At 35.2% G+C, this 25940-nt stretch overlaps 1 protein-coding gene across 16 annotated transcripts in view; it reads left to right on the forward strand.

Moving 5' to 3' along the window:
- LOC126714336 (calcium-transporting ATPase 8, plasma membrane-type-like) overlaps positions 1 to 24642 on the forward strand; it is a 73946-nt gene extending 49304 nt beyond the window's left edge. For 14 of the 16 annotated variants that reach the window (XM_050414439.1, XM_050414447.1, XM_050414433.1 and 11 more), the window contains 31 exons: positions 501 to 622; positions 736 to 867; positions 985 to 1074; positions 3540 to 3609; positions 4559 to 4629; positions 4736 to 4819; positions 4908 to 4985; positions 5065 to 5136; positions 10516 to 10599; positions 10678 to 10760; positions 10853 to 10961; positions 11077 to 11132; positions 11769 to 11811; positions 11922 to 12005; positions 12482 to 12619; positions 12709 to 12774; positions 12863 to 12961; positions 16521 to 16631; positions 18095 to 18265; positions 19295 to 19354; positions 19632 to 19796; positions 19961 to 20077; positions 20852 to 20950; positions 21545 to 21682; positions 21771 to 21871; positions 22271 to 22316; positions 22446 to 22580; positions 23494 to 23601; positions 23683 to 23774; positions 24050 to 24150; positions 24246 to 24642. In XM_050414439.1, coding sequence (XP_050270396.1) covers positions 501 to 622; positions 736 to 867; positions 985 to 1074; positions 3540 to 3609; positions 4559 to 4629; positions 4736 to 4819; positions 4908 to 4985; positions 5065 to 5136; positions 10516 to 10599; positions 10678 to 10760; positions 10853 to 10961; positions 11077 to 11132; positions 11769 to 11811; positions 11922 to 12005; positions 12482 to 12619; positions 12709 to 12774; positions 12863 to 12961; positions 16521 to 16631; positions 18095 to 18265; positions 19295 to 19354; positions 19632 to 19796; positions 19961 to 20077; positions 20852 to 20950; positions 21545 to 21682; positions 21771 to 21871; positions 22271 to 22316; positions 22446 to 22580; positions 23494 to 23601; positions 23683 to 23774; positions 24050 to 24150; positions 24246 to 24250 — 2930 coding nt within the window. In that variant the 3' untranslated portion in view covers positions 24251 to 24642. The remainder of the gene's footprint in view (positions 1 to 500; positions 623 to 735; positions 868 to 984; positions 1075 to 3539; positions 3610 to 4558; positions 4630 to 4735; positions 4820 to 4907; positions 4986 to 5064; positions 5137 to 10515; positions 10600 to 10677; positions 10761 to 10852; positions 10962 to 11076; positions 11133 to 11768; positions 11812 to 11921; positions 12006 to 12481; positions 12620 to 12708; positions 12775 to 12862; positions 12962 to 16520; positions 16632 to 18094; positions 18266 to 19294; positions 19355 to 19631; positions 19797 to 19960; positions 20078 to 20851; positions 20951 to 21544; positions 21683 to 21770; positions 21872 to 22270; positions 22317 to 22445; positions 22581 to 23493; positions 23602 to 23682; positions 23775 to 24049; positions 24151 to 24245) is intronic. The other 2 variants (XM_050414435.1, XM_050414449.1) reach the window with 2 other exon arrangements.
- Positions 24643 to 25940: the final 1298 nt, after the last annotated feature.

Genomic DNA, 25940 nt, shown 5'->3' on the forward strand with positions numbered 1-25940 from the left:
TTTGGTTTCTTCTTGTACCAGACATAATATCAACCGGGTTACCCATATTTTATGAATATTTTATATAACTGCTTCAATTTTATTAGTCTTCTTGAAGGGCAATTTAGCCCTACCTTCTTGTTGCCTATGCTGGTGTGAGATCATTTATTTGTAGCCAGATCTTAAGATGTGGCAGGATTCAAGTTTATATTTAACTATCATTTATGTTGGACTTAATTTTTGAACTTTTGATGCATCTCCTTATGCCATGGTGCTATATTATCTTTATCTAAATTACCTGTTTTCTACAGTTACTTTCAGTTCCATGTGGATTTGTAGTTGCATTATTATTATTATTTTTTATAATTCGATAATTGGGGTTGGGGAGATTTGAACCCTAGATGTCTCTGTAGGAAACAACAAGAGATGACAATTGAGCTACAAGGCTCTTGGCTGATATTTTAGTTGCATTCTTGTTGTATCCTACTTGTACACAAGATTATTTATTTGTTGTCTTCAAGTGTTAGGAACATCAGAAGCATCTCCACCTCCACCTTCCGGTGGTCATTTTGCAATTGGACAAGACCAGCTTGCTGTAATGTCACGGGATCATGATGTTTCAGCGCTGCAGGAGTGTGGAGGGGCAAGTTTGCAACTGAATTATCATTTTATTTTATTTTATTTTATCTGATTTTTGTATTGTTAGTACTTAGTTAAGTTTAGTTATATATATTATTTGCTTCCCTACCACATCAGGTCAAAGGACTATCAGAATTGTTGAAAACAAATTTAGAGAAGGGTATTAAAGGTGATGATGATGATTTGCTGAAGAGGAAGAATTCATTTGGATCAAATACATATCCTAAGAAAAAAGGGAGGAGTTTTTGGGTAAATTCATCATCAATTTGATCTTTTAACACTCATTTTTTTTAGTGCTATTTACTTTACCTTTGTTGAAGAAGAGAATACAAGATGATTGTACTTATTTATTTTGCTGTCTCTTAGATGTTTCTTTGGGAAGCTTGGCAAGACCTCACATTAATCATATTGATAGTAGCTGCTGTGGCCTCTTTGGCACTTGGTATAAAGTCTGAGGTGAGTTTTCAATTTCATAATTAATTAGATAACTCTCCCTAGCTATAATGGATAAAAATTGATCAGTCTCAGACTGATCAATTTCCTGAGCGTTTGTTCGATGGGGCTTGAACTCTTCTCTTGGATTTGAAGTCTATTTTGCTTCGCACACTGCATGAATGGCTGGCTGTTTGGTTTTGTCCTTCTTGTACTGATTTGTTTACATTTTTAGATGCTTGTTCACTTAGATGATGGTCATATTGGTGTCAGCATTCACAACTTGTGGATGCAGGCTGCCCTGGTATTCTTCTAATAGAGTTTTGGTGTATTGTTCCACTGCAAGACAATTATCTTTGTCTTCTTGTTGCATTTTAGAATTATGTGAGCCACATCCTTCTATTCTTTATTAAGAAACTAAGTGTGTTGATAAAACCTAAGAGTTAGCTGTTGAGACATATCTATGCTACGCAAATACATGTCATAGCTCACATTAAAATGTGTGGTGAATGTTGCCCATGGTCCCCTTGTTCTTCTGCAATCTGTAAATTGTTATTTTTAATTTGGAGATTTTATTTATTATTATAGATAATATATTTTTATTGATATGGAGGAGAGACATCATTTACACAGGGTGTGTACACAAAGTGCTCCTAAAGAATTGCATTCTAACAGAGAATAAAATCTACAAGGAAATTCATATCACTAGTTCCAATATTACTCGACCACTAGAACAATAATATCAAATCCAACGTTTTCAACTACATAAGTGAGACCTGCAGTCCACTAACTATGTGATTGCCCCTCTCCCCTTGTATCAACCCACACTAATTGTAATGCTATGAAATTTTAAATTCCAAAAGTTTCTATATTTTAAACCACAATATAAGATCTCCCAATCAAATTTATTTAGTCATGAAATCAAATCATGCGGTAATCCATCTATCTCCAAAATAACTAAATGGTCTAAACCCCACAAGATTAAACATAGACAAAAATCCCAAATAAATCCTAACGAAGGAAATGTGCAAAATAAAATTTAATTTCAAATGCATAATGGAATTCTCCAAGAGTGACCACACACTTGAAATCTTAATGATAGGACACTTGAAGGAAAAACGATCACGCTAGGAGGGCAATTATGGTTGGGGTGAGGAATTTTAATCAAGTTTTCCTGGGGAAATGATTGTGGTGTTAAAGAGGAGGAAAATAATTTCTATAGAAGGGAAATATGGGGATGCATGGTGCCATTGGACCATGGATAAGATTAGAACTACTCACTGTTGGGGATTTTGGAAGAGTACGAGTATGATGGGATGGATTTGCGACCTATTTGTTCATGTGGTTGGAGATGGATATAGGGTAAGATTCTGGTATGATACTTGGTGTGGTGATCATACTGAAAGAGTTGTATCCTTAGTTGTCCTCCATCACAGTTGACAAAGATTTATTAGTTTCTTCATGTTTGGAACAAGCTGTTGGATGGAATGTTTTAGTCAGTTCAGTCTTTCCTTGACATCCTATATTCCAATATTCCATGTGGTGGTGTTCATGATCTTTTGAGTGGCAATGAAAAGTTTGATGTGAAATCATATTATGAAGTTGTTCATGGATTAAATGACGTAAGATTTCCATAGAAGGGTATATGGCATGCTAAGACACCAAAGAGAAGCTTTTGTTGTTTGGAAAGCAGCCTTTGATAAGATCCTGCAGGGGATAACCTTATAAATAAAAAGGTATTCCTTTGGTAAATCAGTGTTGCATGTGCTTTGGTTCCCTCAATTTATTTATTTTAATGAAGTTATATTACTTATAAAAATAAAAAATAAAAACAGAAAAAAAATACAATGAAATTCTTATTTTACCTTTGAGTTACCCAATTTAAGCATTCATAATTCTTGGTAAATTGGGTGATTAGATTAGGGCAAAATAAAGACTTCATTGATAAGCCAAGAACAAATAGGAACATTATCCCTTAGTCAAGGGCAGGTTAGTCCGCAAAATTAGGATAAACTCAATGACAAAATAGGGATTCCATTATATTTTTTATATTTATCACAAATCTTAGAGAGGTGATTGTCATTTTTGCGAAACTTTGGGAATGACTGTCATTTCCTTATACTTTAAGCTGGTTGGTGTGATTTCCATTTTTTGTGTGGGTTTGGGGGCTTCTAACTTCCTGGTGCACACATGATTTGTGCCGCTTTGCATTTTGTAATAAGACTTTACAAATAGGTCAAGCTTCGCTTTAAGAGCATCTAGACTGTTATTTCTGTTATGCTTTTGATCATTATTTGTTAGAGAGGTACACTTTCTCTCTCTCTCAGTTTGATTTACTTTCCTTTTTGCCTTGTTTTAGTATGCTAGTTTCCTCTTTTATTTTCTGATAAGTAGTATACTAGTTTCCACTTATTTAGTAACTGCGTCATTTATCTTTATTTATCTCAAGAAACTGTGCCTTATTATTATTATTTTTTTTTTTTCTGAAGGGGATTAAGGAAGGATGGTATGATGGAGGCAGCATAGCCTTTGCTGTTATTCTTGTGATTGTTGTTACAGGTATTGAATGGAATGCTTCATTAAAAATATTTATTTTCTATTACATTAGAGGATAAGTTTAATATGTTGGATTAATACCTCTATTAAATGTTCATTTTATTCAGCTCTAGTTGGTTTTATTTATTTTAGTTTTTCTTATGATTTTTAAATATTCTTGCTTCTTTTTGACAAGATGTTGGGAAACATTTAAATGTTTTTAAAACAAGATGAATTGGAAGCACTGTAATTATCACTGTGTTCATGGAGGATAAAATTACAGTTGCTAAAAAGGACTACTACACCATTCATTGAGCTTTTTTTTTTGTTTCCTTTTTATTTTATTTCTAGATATAAACGGGCCAAAAAAAACTCGTAAATGTTTAATGTTTGAAAACCAACCAATCAAGTGAAAATGTAATTCCTTCATATCATTGAACATTATATTATACTTGTTAACATGTGCATTTGTTAATTTACCTGCTCGTCTTCCTAACAATTAAGGGATTTTTTTTTTCTTTCAAGCTATAAATTCCCACAACTGTACAACTGTTCCTTTTATTATTGCTGAAGCTCAAGTTTTATTCTGAATTCTTGTTATCTATTATTGTTCACTTTTTTAGTTTTAATCTGTTTTGCTATGTGATGTTTTGTGTCTACAATTCTCTACAACAACTACAATAGCAAAGCCTTAGTTCCAAATTTTTTGGGTTCAGCTATGGATCGTCAATAGATTACTTAGGATTGGCCACATATGTACTTTTCTTCTATTCTATCTGAAGTTATGCTTTCTGTTAATTCTCTATGGATCTTTAATTCTTGATCTGTTTATCATATGCAATTTCTATATCCAATGCATCTTGGAGGGGCTTACAAATTGTCATGTTGATTGCCTCTATGGAATGACAGTTGCACTTATTATTATTATTATTATTATTATTTTGCCATTTTTTTCTAATACTTTCCTCTACAGCTATAAGTGATTACAAACAATCTCTTCAGTTCCAAAGTTTAAATGAAGAGAAGCGAAATATCCATATGGAGGTTTGTTTCTATGACTTTTTGTGGTGCCCCCTCCCCCACCCCCCCCCCCCCCCCCCTCTCTCTCGTTCTTTTCTTTTTGGATTTGCACCTGAAGACACATGCATAGGTTATTCGAGGTGGCAGAAGAGTTGAAATCTCTATATATGACATAGTAGTTGGTGATGTTTTGCCTCTCAACATCGGTGATCAGGTACATGTTTCATTCTTGCTCTTATTGTTGTACACTACAGTCGTGCTTTAAATATTTTGTTGACTTGACATTCTAAATCTCTTCATAGGTTCCTGCCGATGGAGTATTGATTTCTGGTCACTCTCTCGCAATTGATGAATCGAGTATGACTGGGGAGAGCAAGATTGTGAGCATTTCTACCTTTCTTGCACTTTTATTAATAATCATATTTTTCATTTTTAATGTCCCCCTCCCCCCAACCCCAGGTACACAAGGATTCCAAAGATCCATTTCTGATGTCTGGCTGCAAAGTTGCTGATGGTAGTGGCACCATGCTGGTAAAATGATATTGTTTTTAGCTCTTTTCATTTCTTCACTTATTGTGTGTAGTGTTTTTCTTCATAAACTATATATATGTCATTCTCACATACTGTGTGTTTATATATATATATATATATATATATATATATAAAATGGTAGTTTAATATGTAGGAATGATTCTCTCCCCAGATTAACTATCTTTTCTGGAAAACTGAGGACCTTTTGATAAGAACCTGCTCTGTGGTTCTTACTGTTGATGGTTATTAAGTGTGTGAATTGTGCTTTGGAATAGCTGATTCAAGGTAGCCAGGCCTCCTAAGAATTAGAGACAAGAATAAGAGAAAATAGAGAACAAGAAAGAGAAGAACTTGCGGGTTATTTAATTGATGCATTACAATCTGTCGTTTCTGCTTTTAAGTAACTGCTACAAGCTCTTACAACTGTAACTAACAGCTCTAACTATTTCCTAACTGACTTAACAGAATATCCAACTAATCATATGCCATTAGTTTTGAAGCATGTGTCTTATTGATATGAGCACCAGCTTATTACTACCCCTTATATCTAGTGTTACAGCAGTATCTTTATATCCGTAATGTTTACAGCATATTAGTTATGACAACAGCATACTAATGAGACAGTTTGTAATGATGAGTCTCTTAACATTCCTTTCCCCTTTAAAGCACCTTGCCCACAAGGTGAGGGAATTGAAGTTGCAGCTTGTGGAGACTCCCGGGTGGCATTCTCTGGAGAGGTGTCCTTCCATTGAACCAACACCTCAGTGATTGACCTAGGTCTTAACTGCTTCACCCTATTGGAGAACAGCAACAGGCTCAGGTGCCAATTGACCTTCTGAATCAAGGGGAAAATTTGTGGTTGGTGTGACATGCTGTCATAGTTTAATTTTCAAACAGGAAACATGGAATATACAGGGTGTATGCCAGTATCAGGTGGTAGTTTTAACTTATAAACCACTTCCCCAATCTTCTGTAGGATCTGAAATGGGCCAAAGAACCTTGGTGCAAGCTTCCACTTACCCTGACCAGCCAAGGATTTCTGTTTGTAAGGTTGCAACTTTAAATAAACCCAGTCTCCCACTTGAAAATGCCTTTCAGACCTGTGTTGGCTTGAAATTTCATCCTCTCTTGAGCCAGCAGTAAATTATGCTTAAGAGTAATCTGCTGCTTCAATTCGAGCTGACTAGGGATATAATTCTGCAGCTTGGGGGAAGGGAACCCATATAAAGCCTCAAAAGGGGTGAGCTTAAGAGATGTGTGAAAGTTGTTAATTAACCAATATTCAGCCAGTGGTAACCATTCAACCCATCTTTGAGGTCTATCACCCACAAAAGCTCTTAAGTATTGCCCAAGACTTCTATTCACCACCTCAGTTTGTCCATCAGACTGAGGGTGTTAAGCTGTTGACAAAGCCAAATCCACACACTGTAATCTGAACTGCTCAGACCAGGAATGGGAAGTAAAAGTGGCATCCCTATCACTGACCAGGGTTGCAAGCAAGCCATGTAACTTGAAGACATGCTGCATATACCCAGAGGCTACCTTTGCGGCTGTATAAGGGTGAGGATAAAGGCATGAAGTGCACATATCTGGTCAGGTGGTCCACTACCACCAGAATTACTGTAAGCCTTCAATGAAATCATGGCTAACATCAGTCCATGGTTTTGTTGGAATTGACAATGGTTGTAATAAACCTGCAGGGGCAGTAGTGTCAGACTTGATCCTTTGACAGATGCTACATTCCTTAAAATGGAGGACTGGTGCCAACAGTTCATCACATGATGTCTGCTTTCATGCCTTGCTAATAAAACTCTTTAGCAGATGAAGAGATTTATACTACAGGACTATTATGGATGTGTTTGAGAACCAAAGGCTTGAGAGAAGAATTTGGGGGAAGATAAATTCTTTTTTTGTATAATAGCAGGCCATTATTCAAGGAAAAACCATTTGGATGGGGGTCACCTGATTCAATGGAATGTATCAACTTCTGTAAATTGACATCCAGCTGGTAATTGTCCTTTTGAGTATCAAGCCAAGTTGGATTTTGGACAGAGAGCAAAAATAGAGTACAATCTTGCTGAAAGTCTGGTTGGCTGGTTTGTGAGTCTACTTTCACCACTCAGGAGAGCGCATCAGCCACCCTTTTGTCACTTCCCTTCTTGTATTCCACTGAAAAGCCATAGCCCATGAGTTTAGTGATCCATATCTACTGGGCCAGATTACCAACTCTTTTCTCCAACAGAAATTTCAAAATTTTTGGATCAGTCTTCACAAGGAAAGGCCTGCCAAACAAGTTAGGCCTCCATTTCTGCACTGCAGTAGCTAAGGCCAACAATTTATTTTTATAGGTGGACAAATGCAGGTTCTTCCCTTTAAGAGCTTGAATATGAAAAGTAATTGACCTATGGTCTTGCATTGAAACAGCTTCAATCCCAAAGCCCAAAGCATCACACTCAACAAGGAATTGGAAAAATCTGAAAGGGCCAACACTGGTGGACTAGCCACTTCCTGTTTCAGTTTCTCAAAAGCCACTTAAGCCTATTATCCCACAGAAATGATTCTTTTTTAAGTAGACCAGTCAGTGGTTTAGCAATTTCCCCATAGTGCCTAATAAATTTTCTGTAATAGCCAGTCAGGCCGAAGAAACCCCTCAATGTTTTATTGAGCTAGGCACTGGCCATTGCTGCATTGCAGCTGTCTTTTTGGGATCAGCTTTAACACCATGGCCACAGAAGATATGCCATGATTGTTCAGTGACAACTCTAAGACAGCTTTCAAGTCAACTATACGCTCATCCAAAGTCTTTCTAAAGACCAGAATATCATCAAAGAAGACTAAAACAAATCTTCGTAAACAGGGTTTAGACACTGTATTCATAAGTAGAAGGAGCATTAGTTAAGCCAGAAAACTTAACTAGAAATCCAAAGTCTTACTAAGGCCAGAATATTATCAAAGAACAAAGAAATCGTCTTAAACAGGGTTTAAACAGTGTTCATAAGTAGAAGGAGCATTAGTTAAGCCAAAAGGCATAACTAGAAATTCATAGTGACCTCCATGAGTTCTAAATGCAGTTTTTGGAATATCTTCCTCCTTCATATGAATCTGGTGGTGACCAGATCTGAGATCAAGTTTAGAAAAATTTTCAGCCCCAGCCGACTCATCTAAAGAGTTCATCTACAACGGTAATTGCGAACTTATCTTCAACAGTAGCATTATTCAAAGCCCTATAATCAATGCACTTCTTACAACTACCATCAGTCTTTCTAACAAGTAAACAGGTGAGAAGAAAGGGCTTTGGATTGGTCTAATATACCCCACCTCAAGTAATTCTTTCTCAATTTTTTCTATTTCAGACTTTTGAAAATAAGGATACCTGTAGGGTCTTGCAGAAACTGGAGGAGTACCTTCCTTGAGAATGATTTGGTGTTCATGGCCTCTAACTGGGGGAAGGCTCACTGGTGTGGAAAAGACCTCTGCATAATCTGCAGGGAGATCAGCCAAGATTGCAGGTAGTGATTCCTGCTCCATACAACCAGGACTTGCTGTAGCAATCTGCAAAATTAACCATTTCTTTGGTCTTTTAGTAAAGAACATGTCTCTTTGAAGGACAGATTCAGTAACCTGCATGCCCTTGAAGTACCACTTGCTTTCCCAGGTACTAAAACTTCATGGTAGCAACTTGAAATCCCAACCTATAGCTCCCAAGGTACTCAGCCATTGAGCCCCCAAGATTACTTAACAACCCCACTGGGACATCACATTCAAATCAACACAAAATTTCTGACCTTGCATTTCACTACCCCCAGGGATACCACATTCCAATTAACACAGTTTCTGATCCTGCATCAAAAGAAATAGGCCACAACAAACCCCTTTTGTTTTAATAACTTCTCCATTTGCTACCTTCACTTCCAGGATATGAGAAATGTCCACTGCTAACTTGTTTAAACCAGAACAGCATCCACAAATTGTGTGTACTACCGAGTCAATCAATGTCACAACTTCTTTATCTTGAAATCTGCTCTTAACCCTCATGGTGCTTGGAGAGGGATTTCCCACTAGAGCACACAAAGTGATCTCTGCATCCTTTGCTTGGACTTCTTGAACCTGATCCGCCATAATTTCATCATCGGCAGTCAATTCTACCAATTGTACTCCAGGCTTGTGATCTGTTTCCACAATTGAGCCTTCTAAGAGAAAGAATTTCACTCCCCTACATCGGTGGCCAACATGCCACTTTTCATCACAGTTATAACAAAGACCCTTCTTCCTTCGTTCCTCCATTTGAGCACTAGTGAGCTTCTGCACTGGAACCCCTAATTTTTTCTCTACTTTCTCTTCTTTTCTTTTTTTTTTCTGAATCTAGGAACTTCAAGAATTGATGGCTTCCCATTATCTTGGACTGATTTCAGGCTTTTCTGGCTGCTATTCAGATATTCTTCTTGAATCTTTGCCAATCCAAATGCTGTGTTTAAGGTCTTATAAGCTAGCATTCTTACAGACAGTCTGATCTCATCTTCGAGTCCACTCAAGAAGCAACTGAGCTTATGAGGCTCTGAAAGCCCTTTAACTGAGCACATTGGAAGCCTGCTTTAATTTGGTTGAAACTGTCATGGGGTCATCATATGCAGAAGTCCCAACCAGCAAACAACCATGTCTTCAGCATTTTGAAACCACACCAGAGCTTCCCCTTGTGAAACGAAGCCATTGACACTTGCTGATGCATATGGGTTTTATTATATGCAAAGAACTGATTTTCCTTGTACACCCAGCAGGCTGGATCTTCTCCCTTGAACTGTTGATGGTGATTAAGTGTGTGAATTGTGCTTTGGAATGGCTGATTTGAGGTAGCCAGGCCTTTTAAGAATTAGAGAAAGGAATTGGAGAGAATAGAGAACAAGAAAGAGAAGAACTTGTGTGTTATGTCATTGATGAGTTACAATCTGTCCCTTCTGATCTTAAGTAACTGCTACAAGCTCCTACAACTGTAACTAACAGCTCTAACTACGTCCTAACTGACTAATAGTATATCTAATTAATCACATGCCATTAATAGTGAAGAACATGTCTAATTGATATGCTTATCAGCTTATTACTACACCTTATATCTATTATTACAGAAGTATCTCTATATTAGTAAAGTCTACAGCATATCAGTCATGACAAACAGCATACAAATGAGACAGTTTGTAATGATGAGAGTCTTAACACCTTTTTTTGTCTTCTTTTTCTAATTTAACGTGTGCGCCTCATAAGAAAATGTCATCACTGTTCTTTATTACAGTCTGTATTACGGAAAATATCAAGTTGTACTATCTGCAAATCTTATTTGCTTCACTCTTTTATTTTCACCAACTTGCATGCACATTTTTTTTAAAGGTAACTAGTGTTGGGATTAATACTGAGTGGGGTATGCTCATGGCTAGTATTTCAGAAGACACTGGTGAGGAGACTCCATTGCAGGTCAGCTATTTTATCTTGATGTTTTTGAGTAACTTCATTGTTTGGATGTTATGTTAACTTGCAAATTACATGTTATAGGTACGCCTAAATGGAGTTGCGACTTTAATTGGTATGGTTGGACTTACAGTAGCTGTTTGTGTCTTGATTGTCCTTCTGGTCAGGTAACTCAAAATATTGGGAATGATCTCTCTCTCTCTCTCTCTCTCTCTCTCTCATAATTAAGTGCTGTGGTTGACAAATAAAATGTATGCAGATATTTTACTGGCCATACCAAAGACGCAAATGGAAACATTCTGTTTACAGCTGGCAAGACGAAACTTAGTCCTGCCATAGATGGCGCCATTAAAATTGTTACCGTTGCTGTATGTATATATTTTTTGGTTGATGTTTTGTGTATTTATGCGCATATTTATATGTGGAGAAATTCATTACTATAAAAAACATGTTGATAAATTTACCTATGTTGAAATATTGTAGGTCACCATTGTAGTGGTTGCAGTGCCTGAAGGGCTCCCTTTAGCCGTTACCTTAACGTGAGTTTCCCTAGCTTTATATATGTTTTATATGTTGAATTCTGTAATTCTTTCTGTATTTTTGGGCAAATATCTTTTCTGTAATTACTGTAGTTAAAAAATAATTGTACATATAAATATCGATAAATCTGTAACCTTTCCCCATGTTAAACTGTGTTATGTACCCCCCCCCCCCCCCCCCCTCTCTCTTCTTTGTAGTCTTTCCCCTTAAATCTTGAAATGCCTTCAATCAATCCATATAAGAGATAGGGACTGCCAGCATTTCGCCTTTTTTTTTTTTGGTTGGTTTTCCCTTTTCTGGCACATGAAGTTGGGAATGTCTCAGCATATTTTCCCCTCATCTAGGTGATGGTGCTACCTCCAACTTGTTATTAGTCTGACCGGTATTAATTTATCTATCTATGTGTGTGTGTATATATATATATATATATATATATCAATTTCTCTCATCCCTTGTTTCCTATGGTTGTTTTTCCTGAATATTATGCAGTCTTGGCTACTCATTTTTTGTTTCTCATTAGCTCAGATTAATTGATATGTATATCTAATATTATATGTTATTCTAATATGTTTATATCTCTATTTGTCTTATATTTTGTCATTACCTGATAATTGTTTTCTTTGACTATGATACAGTCTTGCCTATTCTATGCGAAAAATGATGGCAGATAAGGCCTTGGTATGTAATGATGGAGTTTTTGACGCTTGTGCTTACATTAGTTGTTTAGTACGCGCATACGCATGCTGTGTGAAAGTAAATATATTTGTATAACAAAAGTCATATTGCAGGTACGAAGGCTTTCTGCCTGTGAAACCATGGGCTCTGCCACAACTATATGCAGTGATAAGACTGGAACCTTAACTTTGAATCAGGTAGATTTTTAAGCATTTGCTTGATTTAATCTTATGCTGTTCAGAAGAGAAGTTCCTTATGTTGGTAGGCTTTGGACTTGGTGGTCACTTAGGATTGAAATATCAAATGAACATGGCCAAGTCATAACAAGTACGTAGATTTATAATATTAATAAAAGTCTTAAAATTTGGTTAAATCTTTTAATTCCAAGACAATAACCACCCCCCCCCCCCCCCCCCCCCCCCAAAAAAAAGAAAAAAGAGAAAAAAAAAAGAAGAAAATGAAAAGAAAGAGACATGGAAGTTATTGTTTTGTGGCTGTGGTAGTAAGAGACTATTGTGAATGCAGCTGGGTGTTTTGGGACAAAAAGCTTGCCTTGAGGTTCTTTTTTTTTTTTGGTTGTGCAGGGTGTGGGAGGGGGATGGTTGGGGTTTAGTCAATTGTCCTTTTTCTTCAATTTATGTTTACTAATTGTGATATTATCTTTTATTAATAGATGACTGTTGTTGAGGCTTACGTTGGCGGGAAAAAGATTGATTCTCCTGAGAACAAGTCAGAGTTGCCTTCCATGCTATGCTCTTTACTCATTGAAGGCATTGCACAAAACACTAATGGCAGTGTGTATGGGTCTGAGGTGTGCTTTTTCCTTAGTAAATAATTCTGCGAAAACATAAGCAGAAAACCTATGCATAGTATGATAATGGTGTCACTGCTCTCCTGCAGGGTGGTGGAGATATAGAGCTTTCTGGTTCACCAACAGAAAAGGCAATTCTTAATTGGGGAGTGAAGGTTCGTTCTCTAATTATATAACTTTTACCACTTCTCTGGTAAATTGATTTTTTAGTAGTACTCTTAGACTGTTTTTTTTTCTTCACAGCTGGGGATGAATTTTGAGGCCGTCAGATCTGAATCTTCAGTCATTCATGTCTTCCCGTTCAACTCCGATAAAAAACGAGGAGGCATTGCACTACAATTGGTAATGTGAAGGCATATTCTTCTTTAAATATTATTCAATCATGGCAGCAACTGGAATAAATGATACTTGCTTATATATTTTCTATTTTCAGTTCTTAATATTGTGAATCTTGCCCAAGACTACACAAACTATGCAACACATGTATTGCTGTCTGTTGATGGCATATGTTGGATCTTTTTTTTTTTTTTTTAATAAATAATTAAAATTTTACAACAAGTTGGGGAAGGGGGATTTGAAGCTCGGTTTCCCACATAAAGGAGACCAAACATTGCCATTTTGCTACAAGACTCTTGGCAGATTGCCTATGTTGATTGTTGATTGGAATACAGAGATTTAGGTGCAAATATTTTTTTGATAAGTAGATTTAGGTACTAATTAAATCTGCAAGTGGGAAAAAAAATACTATGAACTATTTTGTAGATTTAGGTACAAATTATTTTGTTGGTACCATTGGCTTGGGAAGCATAGCTCCGATATTTGGAATTTGGTTCCAAGCTGTTTAATGTGGACTATTTGGACTGAACGGAATCGGCGTTCTTTCGAGGATAAGGGGAAAATTGTGGTTCAATTATTAGATTTATGCCATTGGACCCTCTTTGATTGGTCTTAGTGTTGGGGTCTCTCTGATTGTTTTACCCTTATGGAATTCCTTTCATCTATTAGCCTTTCTTAGTGGCTGTGTGTGGCTGCTTGTATTTTTTTTTTTGGTTGTTCACTACCGTGAACACTTTTGTATTCTCCTGTTTTTCCCTTTTTAATAATATTATCTTCTTACTTATCAAAAAAAAAAAAAAAAAATACTATGAACTAAATAGAGAAAGTTTTCTATCAAGATATCTAGTTGGGGTAATTACAGTAAACTCACTTCGGGTTAGGCCCATTTTAATAGTGCCTACCCATGGGTTGAACTTTATCACTTTACCTACCTGAGGTTGCTTCTGTTAGGACTCCGTAACTCAACTTCTCATTGTTAAAAAAAAAAATAATAAAATAAAATAACAAAACCAGAAAAATTTAGATCAAAAAGTGGTATTGGAAAAAATTGTGAAAGTTTTTAAACTTTGACCTTAGAACACTAAAATCAAAACCCAGAAATGGATATGATGTGTTTATATTAACATTATGACTTGTACACTGACCAGAAAATCAATACACCCACAATCATAAACAAGGCCAAATCCACATGAACATACACACACAGATTCACCTTCACCAACACATGGTTCATACCCACAGATTCATATGTACAGATTCAAACACCAGAAATGGTGCTTGTTGTATTCATGTATTGCTTTTCAAAGCCTTGTTTGTTTCCAATTTAACATGACCTACTTCTTGTATTCATGTATTGCTTTTCAAAGCCTTGTTAGTTTCCAATTTAACGTGACCTACTCGCCTTCTTTTCGAACCTCATGGGTGGCCTTACCCACTATGGCATTGGGTCAACTCCTGTTTTCTGCAGTGCCAACTATGCCCCTCTCAGTAAAATGGTGGGGCTATGGATTCACCATATCTTTTTTCAACATTCTTATCTGGCTTGGGGTTTGGGGCGGGGGTTGGGGGGGGGGGGGGGGGGGGGGGGGGGAGTGGTGGTTTGGTGGAAGTTCATTGTCTTCTGGTAAAGCAGTTGGTCATTAGAATTTTCCGACCCAAAGTTTAGTCATTTCTAATTTTTTATCACCTTCATTTCATGTTTACTATCGAGGCAGGATGTTAATGTCATTTTTATTCTTTATCTTAGAAAGAATCTTTCGGTGGCTTCAGTGGAGAGACATTAGGTGGGAAATTGATATTCAGATAAGGTCTATTGTAGAACAGACCATTAGAATTTGTATCTGAAATTTTGACATGGTGGGATAACTGCTGGAAATTTATAACACAGTGATTTCTTGGATCCTTGAATGATTCTCTTCTTTCTCCTTGCTACACTTTTTATTTGGGTTTCTGGAGTTTTGAGGTTGGAATTGGGGGTGTCAATTTTTATCAAACCCTAATTTTTAGATCTTTATCTTTATGTTTTTTTTTTTTTTTTTTTTTCCCTTTTTCTAATGGTGAGAAGTTGAGGTGGGTTAAGGAGTCCTAACGGAGGCAACCTCAAGTGGGTAAAGTGACATAGTTTAAACTATGGGTAGGCACTATTTAAATGGGCCTAACCACAAGGGGATTTACAGTAATTACCCCTATTTAGATTGAAATTAGGCATAACAAACCAAAGGAACAAATAGAAGATTAATTTGAGCTTGCTTCTTGGGACTTTAATGGCTGGTTATGGAACTGTGCGTGTCAGTAAAAAAGTTGAAACCTATAGTTATTACCAATGTTATTCTCTCTTCCACACCATTTGTATTATTGATATCTGAAGAAACAAAATCTCAGATACAGCTGGTAAATATGGTAATCTGCTAATTTTTTTTAGTTTTTGAAAGAGGTAAATTTTGTTATTGATGTTACTGAGATCAGATTCCAAAATTCGGGGGTAAGGCTGTCTACCAACAATCACGCACAGCCCTGCAGAATCAGAGGTTCTGCACTTTGTATGACCATTTATTTATTTGTTATTAATGATGTCAGATTCCCATTAATAAAAAAAGTTAAAGGAATTGTGTAGAAAGTAATGAAAGATAGTTTACCACTACAGTCCTAGAGAATTAAGAATTTCATTCAGTGGCAAGAATTTTAAATTTTTTATGTTTAGTTAAGTTAATTTGATTTTTATTTAACAATGTTGTATTTTAACTAGTTAATTTATATGGTCAATTACAATGACAGCCCCAAGGTATAGCGAAACAACACTCGCTATAATGATTTTCAAGAAATAACACAGCACCCCCAAATTTTCAAAAGAATTAATACTCTACCTCGTAACCTCCCAGCTGACAAATGGCATTAAAAAGACAAAATAGAGTATTCTTTTTTAGTAGAATATTCTCAGCAATACTATTTTTAATGTATTCTCAATTTAAATAAATTTTAGTGCAGTTTCACTAGGTAGTTCCCTTGACATCGCATGTCACCTTTTGCTTAACATTATTGTTCCCCCTCACCCCACCCCCCCCCCCCCCCCCCTTCTTAAAGTAGTGATTGTTGCATTGTTTTTTTCCTAAGGTAGTGATTGCTTCACACTGTGCTCCCTGCAGGAATGGAAATCTACCATTGCTTGACAAATTTTGTTTACCCTATGTTTTACATGATATGCTTGTGTGTATACAACCTACTAATAGATCCATCCACCTCCAATTAAAAAAATTCATGATTCCTTTTTGCCTATTGCATGTTTTGATATTGATACGTAGAAGAATACTATTGAGCAATTAGGATATCAAAGTGCTGTCAATAAAGAAGACTTTAAAGCTTTACTTATTTATTATGGAAAAATATAAATTCTTTATCTATGATCTGATGTTCTCCATGAAACCAGCATCTTGGTCCAAAACAAGTTTTGGTGGAATTCAATAATCATTGTGTGTAATTTCAGGATTAATCTACTGATACTATGTGTTTTGCGTATATGGCAAAATGTTATTACTAATGACTATCATTTTCTTTTCTTTGTTTACAGCCCGACTCTCAAATTCATATTCACTGGAAAGGGGCTGCTGAAATAGTTTTAGCATCATGCACGCAGTATATTGATGCAGCGGGTCAGTTAGTTGCAATGGATGAAGATAAGGTTGGATGCGTAATTACTTTCCAAGATTTACAGTTTGTGTCATAGTTTATGAAGCATTGATATGAATACTTTATCTAGGTCCAATATGATACAGATATGGTGATACGTTAATTTTTTAAAAATTAGGATATGATATGGTGGAAATATGTTAATTAATGAATTGATTGACATGTTTTTTTAGGGTTTTTTTTAATATTTTTTTTTGTGATTGTATATTTATTGTTACTAATAGGTTTAAAACATAAATAACAAGCATCAAGGGTTAATAATATATCTAATACTTACGTATAAAAAAGAGATAACATACCCAATACTAATTCAATTTTTAGCTTTAAAATCCAAGTACTTTTAAAAAATAAAAAATAAAAAAGTTCCAAAAACTTGCTTTAAAAAGAAAGATAATTAACTATTTAAATGATACAACATTCAACCTTCAAAAAGCATACCTTAACTGAAGTACTCAACAACAATATCATTGATTGTTTTCGTTGTCATTCTCTTTCCTTTCCTTTTTTATCCTTTTCAGTTTTGATATTATTCGGATATAAAAATTATTTATTGGTAAGTTCAAGTTTTACCTAGTGTTATTTCTTTAGTGTTTTAACACTAACAACTTTTTGTTAGATTTTTTTTTTTTTTTTTTGGAAAAGTCCACCATTTTATTACTTGGTTACTGGTTAGTATTTGTTAATAAACTTATATGTAGAATACAAAATACTTGAACTTAAAACATTTTATAAACGAAATAGTTATTGATAGGATCAATGTAATTCAACAGTGGATCAATCAAAAAACTCATCTGATATTAACAAGAATAAATGTGGTGTGATTTGAACCTAACTCATTTTTAAATCTTGCAAGAAATGTTATTTTGTTTAAAAAATTTCAAGAGATGCAGTTTCAGATTTGCTTCTCTTAAGGTGTATATCAAGAGCAATGATGAAAACAAAGCCTTGGCCCAAATTTTTGTTATGGATCTGTCATACACTAATACGGGTCGGCCCCATGTTCTCTCCACCATTCTATATTATCCAAAATCATACTCTCACTTCCTTAATTGTCATATCTTTTTTTTTTTTTCTACTAATGTTATTGTAGATCATCTACTACACATTTTCGTTCTCTTGACTGGAAATAAATCACTCCACATTGTTGCATCAATCTCTCTCCTTTTGCACATGACCAAACCACCTCATGTGAATTTATTTTATCTTTTGATCAATAGGATCTATCTTTATTTTTTAAAATTTTTTATTTCATCTCCTTTCTTTTGCATTATCACATCTCTACCTTAACATTGTCATTAACTATGCTCATTTTATGAACATGCTAGTTCTTAATAGTCCAACATGCAATACCGTAGACTTAATAGGTATTTTATGGTCACACCACAATTAGTACAAGTATTTTTCAAGTTTCTGTTGTAACTTTATTGCTTAGGTGAAATTTTTCTCGGTTTGCAGGCGAGGTTTTTTAAGAAAGCTATTGGAGATATGGCTTCTGGTAGTTTGCGCTGTGTTGCCATGGCATATCGATTATATGAAGTGGAAAAGGTTCCATCTACTGAAGAGCAACTAGATCAGTGGGCCTTACCTGAGGATGACCTTGTATTGCTGGCTATTTTGGGCATAAAGGTATATGTTTCCATGTTTCCATTTATGGTTTACATTCTTCTTGTTGATAAGCTCTAACTCAATTGGCACCTCTCCTTCCCCTTTAAGAATTGGATTGAGGGTAAAATTGTTGGTTCGGGTCCTAACTGGTGTGTACAATATACAACTACAAAAAACAAGTCTTAATCCCAAATTTTTAGGGTCAACTAGGGTCAGCCACGTGTATTTATTCCTCCATTCTATTCTAGCTGAATTCATACTCACCTTTACTAGACAAGTCCTCTTGAATTACTTATACTAATGTAATTTTGGGTCTCCTCTACTTTTTTTTTCTTTCCCTCAACTTGCATCAATTCACTTTTTTTAACTGTTGCATTAGTCGCTCTTCTTTGAACATAACCAAACCATCTCAAGTGAGATTCTCTAATCTTTTCATCAATAGGGGGGCTATGCCTATTTTTAAGCGGATTTTCTCATTTTGGATCCTATCTTTCTGTGTAATTCCACTTATCCATATTAAAAATCTCATTTCAATTACACGCATTTTATGAATATGTTGCTTCTTAGTAGCACCACATTCAGTACCATAGAGCATACCTGGTCGTATAGCAGTCTTATAAAACCTTCCTTTAACTTAATAGGTGTTGTATGAAATGAGGAAAGCATTTGTTGAGATTCTATGTCATTTTGCTGTAATACCTCTTTCCTTTCCGTGCTTTGCACTCCTAGCATGGAAAATGTTCTTAAAATATCTCTAAAAAAATGCTTATATACATTCATTTCACCAAGTATTTTGTATAATTAGTCTGCATTATTTTTGTAGCATTCATTTTCTTTTTGATAAGTATTTTGTTGCAGCAGTTGATATTTCACAAAGTCCAATAACTATCTTGTTTCTTAGTTTTTTCTATTAAAAAGGGCTTGTTTCTTAAGGGCATCATCTAAAATGTTTCAAGAAGGTTTTACTTGAAGTGTGTTACTGATAGCATCAACTTTTTGAAAGTCAATTCCTATACGAGGGCTTTAACTTATGTGGACAATACAATGCAGGATCCTTGTCGACCTGGTGTCAAAGATGCCGTGCAGCTATGCCAAAAAGCTGGCATTAAGGTATTTTTTTTCTGTACTAAAGTTTTTAGTTGCATGTAATGTTGAAGACCTGTTTCTGTCATTAATCATGTGATTTACACTAAAATAGCTTATCATAGAGTTTGTGTGAGATAAAGCACCCCTCTCTCTCTCTCTCTCTCTCTCTCGTGCTTTTTTGGTTTCATTATTTTATTGATAGTAATATGATCATGATGGTATGCAGTGTGTGTGTGGGGAGAGTAATTTTGTAAATTTTATATAGATTATTAAAAGGAGCATCTTTTTTTCCTATGCATAGGTGCGCATGGTTACTGGTGACAATATTCAAACTGCTAAAGCAATAGCTTCTGAATGTGGAATACTAGGTTCAGATGACAATGTTACTGAGCCAACTCTCATTGAAGGAAGAGTATTTCGTGAGTTACCAGAATTGCGCAGAGAAGAAATTGTCGATCAGATATCTGTATGATCTGCTACATTTGTATTATCTTTGATTTATTTATTTATTGTGTATATGTCCACTAATTAAATTGTTTATTTATTTATATATTTTTAATTATCCAAAAAAAAAAAATATTTATTGTGGCCAACATGGTGAAAACATTAACTGTATTGTCCAATGTATAGGTGATGGGCCGATCTTCTCCCAATGACAAGCTTCTGCTTGTGCAAGCATTGAGAAAGAAGGGACATGTTGTTGCTGTAACTGGGGATGGCACTAATGATGCTCCTGCTCTACATGAGGTTTAACAGCATGTCCTATTTCTTCCTATTCTTCTTGTCATCTTCATGTTGTTTTATGGAGTCTTATGTCTGTCCATGTCTTACTGTTGTTACTACTACTGGTAGTATTGAGAAAGAGGGGACATGTTGCTGTAACTGGGCATGGCACTAATGATGCTCCTGCTCTATATGAGGTTTAACAGCATCTCCTATTTCTTATGATTCTTCTTGTCTTCTTCGTGTCGTTTTATGGAGTCTTCTTTGTCTGGCCATGTCTTACTGTTGTTACTACTACTAGTAGTATTGTTTACAAATTTGCCACCTCATAGCTCAACTGGCACCTCTTGGTTTTTCCAATGGAGACATCCAGCTTCATATCCCTCACCCCCAACTATAATTTTTTTTTTAAAAGAACAAGTGTTGTTCACAAAGTCAGCACAATAATGGTGTACCATATAATTTAATCTATTTGATTATAGATGTCTGGATGCTGTGGCAAATACCATTTGATACAATCAACTTAGGTGATTCTCATTTTTGAGAATCCCCTGTTTAAATGTGCTTTTCTACCAAGAGCAATATAATGGATCCTTTGGCTTTGCGAGTGAAACAAACTAATTGTGGATCCAGGTCTCTGTTCACACATGCAATAATGGTTTTCATTGTACAATTTGTACTGGCTAATTGTTATAGCCCTGTTTTTGCCTTTAGATTTTGAAATTTATTTGACATAAAATGGTCTAAAAAAATCTATCTTCTTAGTGTTGATTGGTATTATATTATTCTGGAGTTTAGGCAGATATCGGTCTTGCAATGGGTATTTCTGGGACAGAGGTTGCTAAAGAGAGCTCGGATATCGTTATCTTGGATGACAATTTTGCTTCTGTTGTGAAGGTTAGCTTTGTCATATATGTGCCTTCTTATTTCTTCTCTGTTTTGTTTCCCTCATAATTATATGCATAACTTTGATCTTGAAAACTTGTAAAATGCTTTCTTCTGCCCTCAAGATAATTCTCTGTAACTTTCGTTTGTTGTAAAATGTGACTACTGCTTTCATTATGTTTTCTGTTGCTTGGCCGGACAGGTAAAAGAACAAGAGAGGATTAGGAATAATGGTCCATAGTTGCAAGGACTGGAATGAATATATAATATTTTGTTTTGTTGAATTATATAAAAATGTGGATATTATCTCAAAAGAGATTTGTCCTTGGTCGTTGCAGATTTTAATGTGTCATGTTAGTTTATGTTCATGATCATTTGATTCGACTTTTCTGCTCTTTGAGGGTTCTGTTATGAACTTATAAGATTCTATTATTCTCTGTTAAATGACAATTGAATTAGACTTGGGACCCATTAATTCATGAGCTTGTCTTTAGGATCATCCTGGCCACAATGTCATATTTTAATTTTAAAATGCAAAATGTTTAATAATTTTTATTTTTGACCCCAAAATTTTGGGACTAAGGCTTCGTTGTTGTTGTAATGTAGGTTGTCAGATGGGGCCGATCTGTATATGCAAATATTCAAAAATTCATTCAGTTTCAACTTACAGTAAATGTAGCAGCTCTGATTATAAATGTTGTGGCGGCGGTTTCCTCTGGGGATGTCCCACTAAATGCTGTGCAGGTTCTCTCTCTCTCTCTTTCTCTCTCTCTCTCTGCATAGATGTATGTGCTCCATGCTGATGGATCAACATTTGTTGCTTGTTGTATAGCTTCTCTGGGTTAATCTTATCATGGATACTCTTGGAGCTCTAGCATTGGCTACTGAACCACCAACTGATCACCTGATGGACAGGCCTCCAGTTGGTCGAAGGTAATAATTTTTGGATCATGGGAGCTGTAATTTTATGCTGGTTTCTTGAAAATAAGTTGCCTATTGTTTTATTTCAATTTAGTGTGATGCAATGCTTTCCATGGGATTGGAAAATGATTTTAAAGTTTTGTCATTTACTTTATAGTTTATCCCCTGTTGAAAGGAACTTTATAATGGTAAGTTGTATTCTTATTGGCATTACGGACCAATTTTTTAGAGGGACCAACCATGTTGTGCACTCTGTTTTCTGTTTTTTTGTCATCTTTACCAAGGTTATTCAAATCTTTTTAAATTTTTATTGGCTGGCATGACTTGTATTTTGAGCTCTTCATTGAAAAGAATCAAATTATTGTATATCTGTTTCTTTGATGCTTTTATGAATTATTGTCCGTTTTTCAGAGAACCTCTTATAACAAATATCATGTGGAGGAACTTGCTGATACAGGTACATGTGTTTTGTTTGTTTCTTTGTGACCAGTACTATGTTACTGTTGAGGGAATTTCAGTTCATAAACTGTCTTTCAGTTGTCTGTCATGTTAATGGTCATTTTTAATGTTGGTTTGGAAATTGCAGGCTCTATATCAAGTGACCGTTCTGCTTGTCCTCAATTTCCAAGGTAGAAGTATACTGAAGTTAGAGGGTGACACAATCGCCCATGCCACCAAAGTGAAGAATACTTTGATATTCAATGCCTTTGTACTTTGTCAGGTAATTTTTGACTCTTTCAATTTAAAGAAATGAAGTTTAAGTTATTTAAGCTTCTATCTTTGACTTTGACTATTTGCCTGGATATTCTTTGGGGCATATTTATCTCTTTTAAACATTATTTCACAGAAGGTTCTATAGCTACATTCTCAGAAATCTGTTAAATAGGTTTACTATATATATATATAGGCTACTTTGACATGCACGGCTTCCACAGACCACTTGATTTAGCCTCTTGGAGAATTAAAATGAAATGATTTCAGTCTGGCTTTATTCCAATTCTACACACATGACAAGAAAACTCATTTAAAGCCGTCTTAATGAAGCTCTTGATCATCATGCCTATCAAATTCTTTCATGCTTCTTCACTGGGAGTGATCAGCTGTGTGTGTGTGAGTTAAAAATTAAAATATATATATATATATATAATATAAAAATCTTCTGTTTCTAAGGAATAAGTTTGCCCATGTAATTTCTTTACTTTTTGTTGATATCTGTATCTCTGTTTATCTCATTACACATGCTAAAAATCAGCAGTTGTAGCCACAGACTACCCAGTCCTGCGGCTGTGTGATTATAATTTTGTTTTAAAAAATGTAAAAGAAAAAAGTGGTGTGCTTGTGTGTGTTACGGGAACACTTACACTTGTCAGGATTATGAAATCTTCTTAGGGTGGGGATGGCACACTGGTGCTGTTAACTCCATTCGTGATCCAATTATTTATCAATTTTAATTGGCTGATAAAAATATCCCGACTGCCATTCATTATTGTTTGTCTGCTAGTTTTCCAATGTGTGATTCATTTGTGTCTGTAAAGTTAACCGGCCAAGCTGATCTCATTTGGCTAGGAAATTGGTATATCATGAGTGATATTTGTTAGCTATTAAGCGTTTTCAATTAATTATTCCAACTGCAGATTTTCAATGAATTTAATGCTCGAAAGCCAGATGAATTTAACGTGTTCAAAGGAATTACTAAAAACTATCTTTTCATGGGGATAGTGGGAGCAACAGTTGTGCTTCAGGTGAGACTTGTACAGCATTTTTTATGTGCCTTTTGGCTTTATGGATCTTGTTTTGAATTCACATTTCTTGCTGTTGTTTAGGTTCTTATCATCGAGTTTCTTGGGAAGTTCACCTCAACAGTAAAATTGAATTGGTCTCAGTGGCTGATCTCTGTTATTATTGGTATCATAAGGTCAGTTGGTAATAACATCAAGTGGTTTTAAGGCGTTGTAAATGTTTTTGAGCATCTTGCATCTCAACTTTGTTTGGAACTTTTTCTGCAAAGTGAATCTCTTTTTTCTGGATGGTCATTGGTAAACCTGGAAAACTCCATCCAACCGTTATGAACATGTAAAAACCATAGGCATGTGTTATTATAGTATTATAGGCTAAAGTGCTTATCTCCATTTTCTTCCCCTAACTAATGGAATATTCTCTCACTCTCTCTCTCTCTCTCTCCCCATTCAGTTGGCCCCTTGCTGTTCTAGGGAAACTAATACCTGTTTCAGAAACTCCCATCGGTAATGGATTGAAAAAGTTAAAGTTCTGTCAAAGAGGAGCTTCTCAAAGTAAGAAATGACACTATTTATGTTATTTTTCTCTAGGGTGCATTCTAACTGCTATGGCTTCTGATTTGTTTAATTCTCTCTTTCGTGCCTTATAGGTTAGTTTATATAGAAGACTTGAGGAGTTGGAGCAGTGACGTCAACCAAGTTTACAAATTCACTCCCTCTTTGGGGGTTTTTTTCATTGCTCTTTTTTTATATTCAGTTTTTAGGATGTCAGTGATTTACGTTTGATGGAAAAACAAACTAATGAATTGAAAATAGGAGCGATCTGCATTATTACCTGAATTGCTTGGGGATTTTTTTTTAAAATTTTTTTTTTATCGAGGATGATAGGGTACTAGTGCAGTTCTACTTTTTGGCATACTACCCGTTTTTGTTGACAAGATATGCTTGTGCAGTTCTATTGTTGAAATTATGTTTGGTACTTGATATCCTCACATTGTGATACTGAGGGAAAAGTGGATTTTATGCATGGAACTTATCTTAAAGGAATTCGTTTGAGTCCATTTCTTTTCCGTTTCGAATTCATTTATTATAACTTGTTTTAGGGTTACGTGGTGCATAGCAAGCGTGCAGTATTTTAAGTACAGTTAATTCTACCCTCTGTTTTGGTAATATTTTGTGGATTAGTGGGATGCTACAGGAATTTCGAGTGAAACATCTTATCAAACTGAGCGTGCTTAAATTCCAAGATTCTCCAATTGTTGGCAGTAATTACTGCATTATGTCAAATGATTACAGTTTATATACTTAAGGAGATTTTGCATTTCATTTCATGATTTAAGCATTATGTCAAATGAGTTCAGTACATAGTATATACCTCTCATGTATATACTTATTACAGTGTATATACTTATGGGGGGTTAATTCTACTTTATAATGAGTTTCGAGAATGCCTTAAAAAGAGCTCATTTTAATCCCTTGATAAAAACGACTTTGGGTCATGGACACACTCCCCCAATTATTTCTTCTGTTCACTCCCATCTCTCTCTCTCTCTCTCGAATCTCTCTTTTCCAACAAAAATAGTGGCATCTTCTAGATGATCATCAGATTTCCAGTTCTCTGATTCCCTCTGCCTTCGGAATATATGTTATTACAAATAAATTTTTTTTTTTTTTTAAAGTGATCTTAAATTTATTCCCTATGTAATTCTCTCATGCGAATATTGGCTTACCAAATTTTATAATTTTTGTTTTTACAACAATACTCAATTTTTTTTTTCCATCAAATTATATCATTTTTGTTTTAAGTGGGTTCAAAACTACCGCGATTAAGAAAACTTCACTATAGAACACAATACAACTAAAAAAATTTCATTTCTTTAAAATTGAGCGAGTGCTTAAGCCAAAAAATGGTCAACCTCTATTGACACTAGTTTTTATTCTTTAAAGCCAATTACAAATAAAAAATTAATTTATAATCTATATAATCTGTAATGGTCCATTTGGATTGAGGGAGAGGAAAGGGGAGTAAAGTAGATTTAGTACAAAATTAACTTATTTTTAATTAACTCTATTCTCTTCCACTTTTTCTCCTACCCCCTTCCTTCCAAACAGGCCATAAAAGTGGAGAGCGGAGTATTTATTGTTGTTACTTTCCCTTTAAGCTACATCATCATAGCATTTTGGTTTATTTTAGTCCATTTAAGTTCACTTCAATCCAATTTGGTCTACTTTGGTCTCATTTGGTTTATTCAATCTCATTTGGTCTATCCAATCCTTTTGAGCAACATCATAGTATATTTTGATCCATTTTGGTCTACTTAGGTTCATTTCAGTCCACTTTGTTC

This window comes from Quercus robur, chromosome 2 (assembly GCF_932294415.1).
Source record: "Quercus robur chromosome 2, dhQueRobu3.1, whole genome shotgun sequence".
NCBI classification, from domain to species: domain Eukaryota; kingdom Viridiplantae; phylum Streptophyta; class Magnoliopsida; order Fagales; family Fagaceae; genus Quercus; species Quercus robur.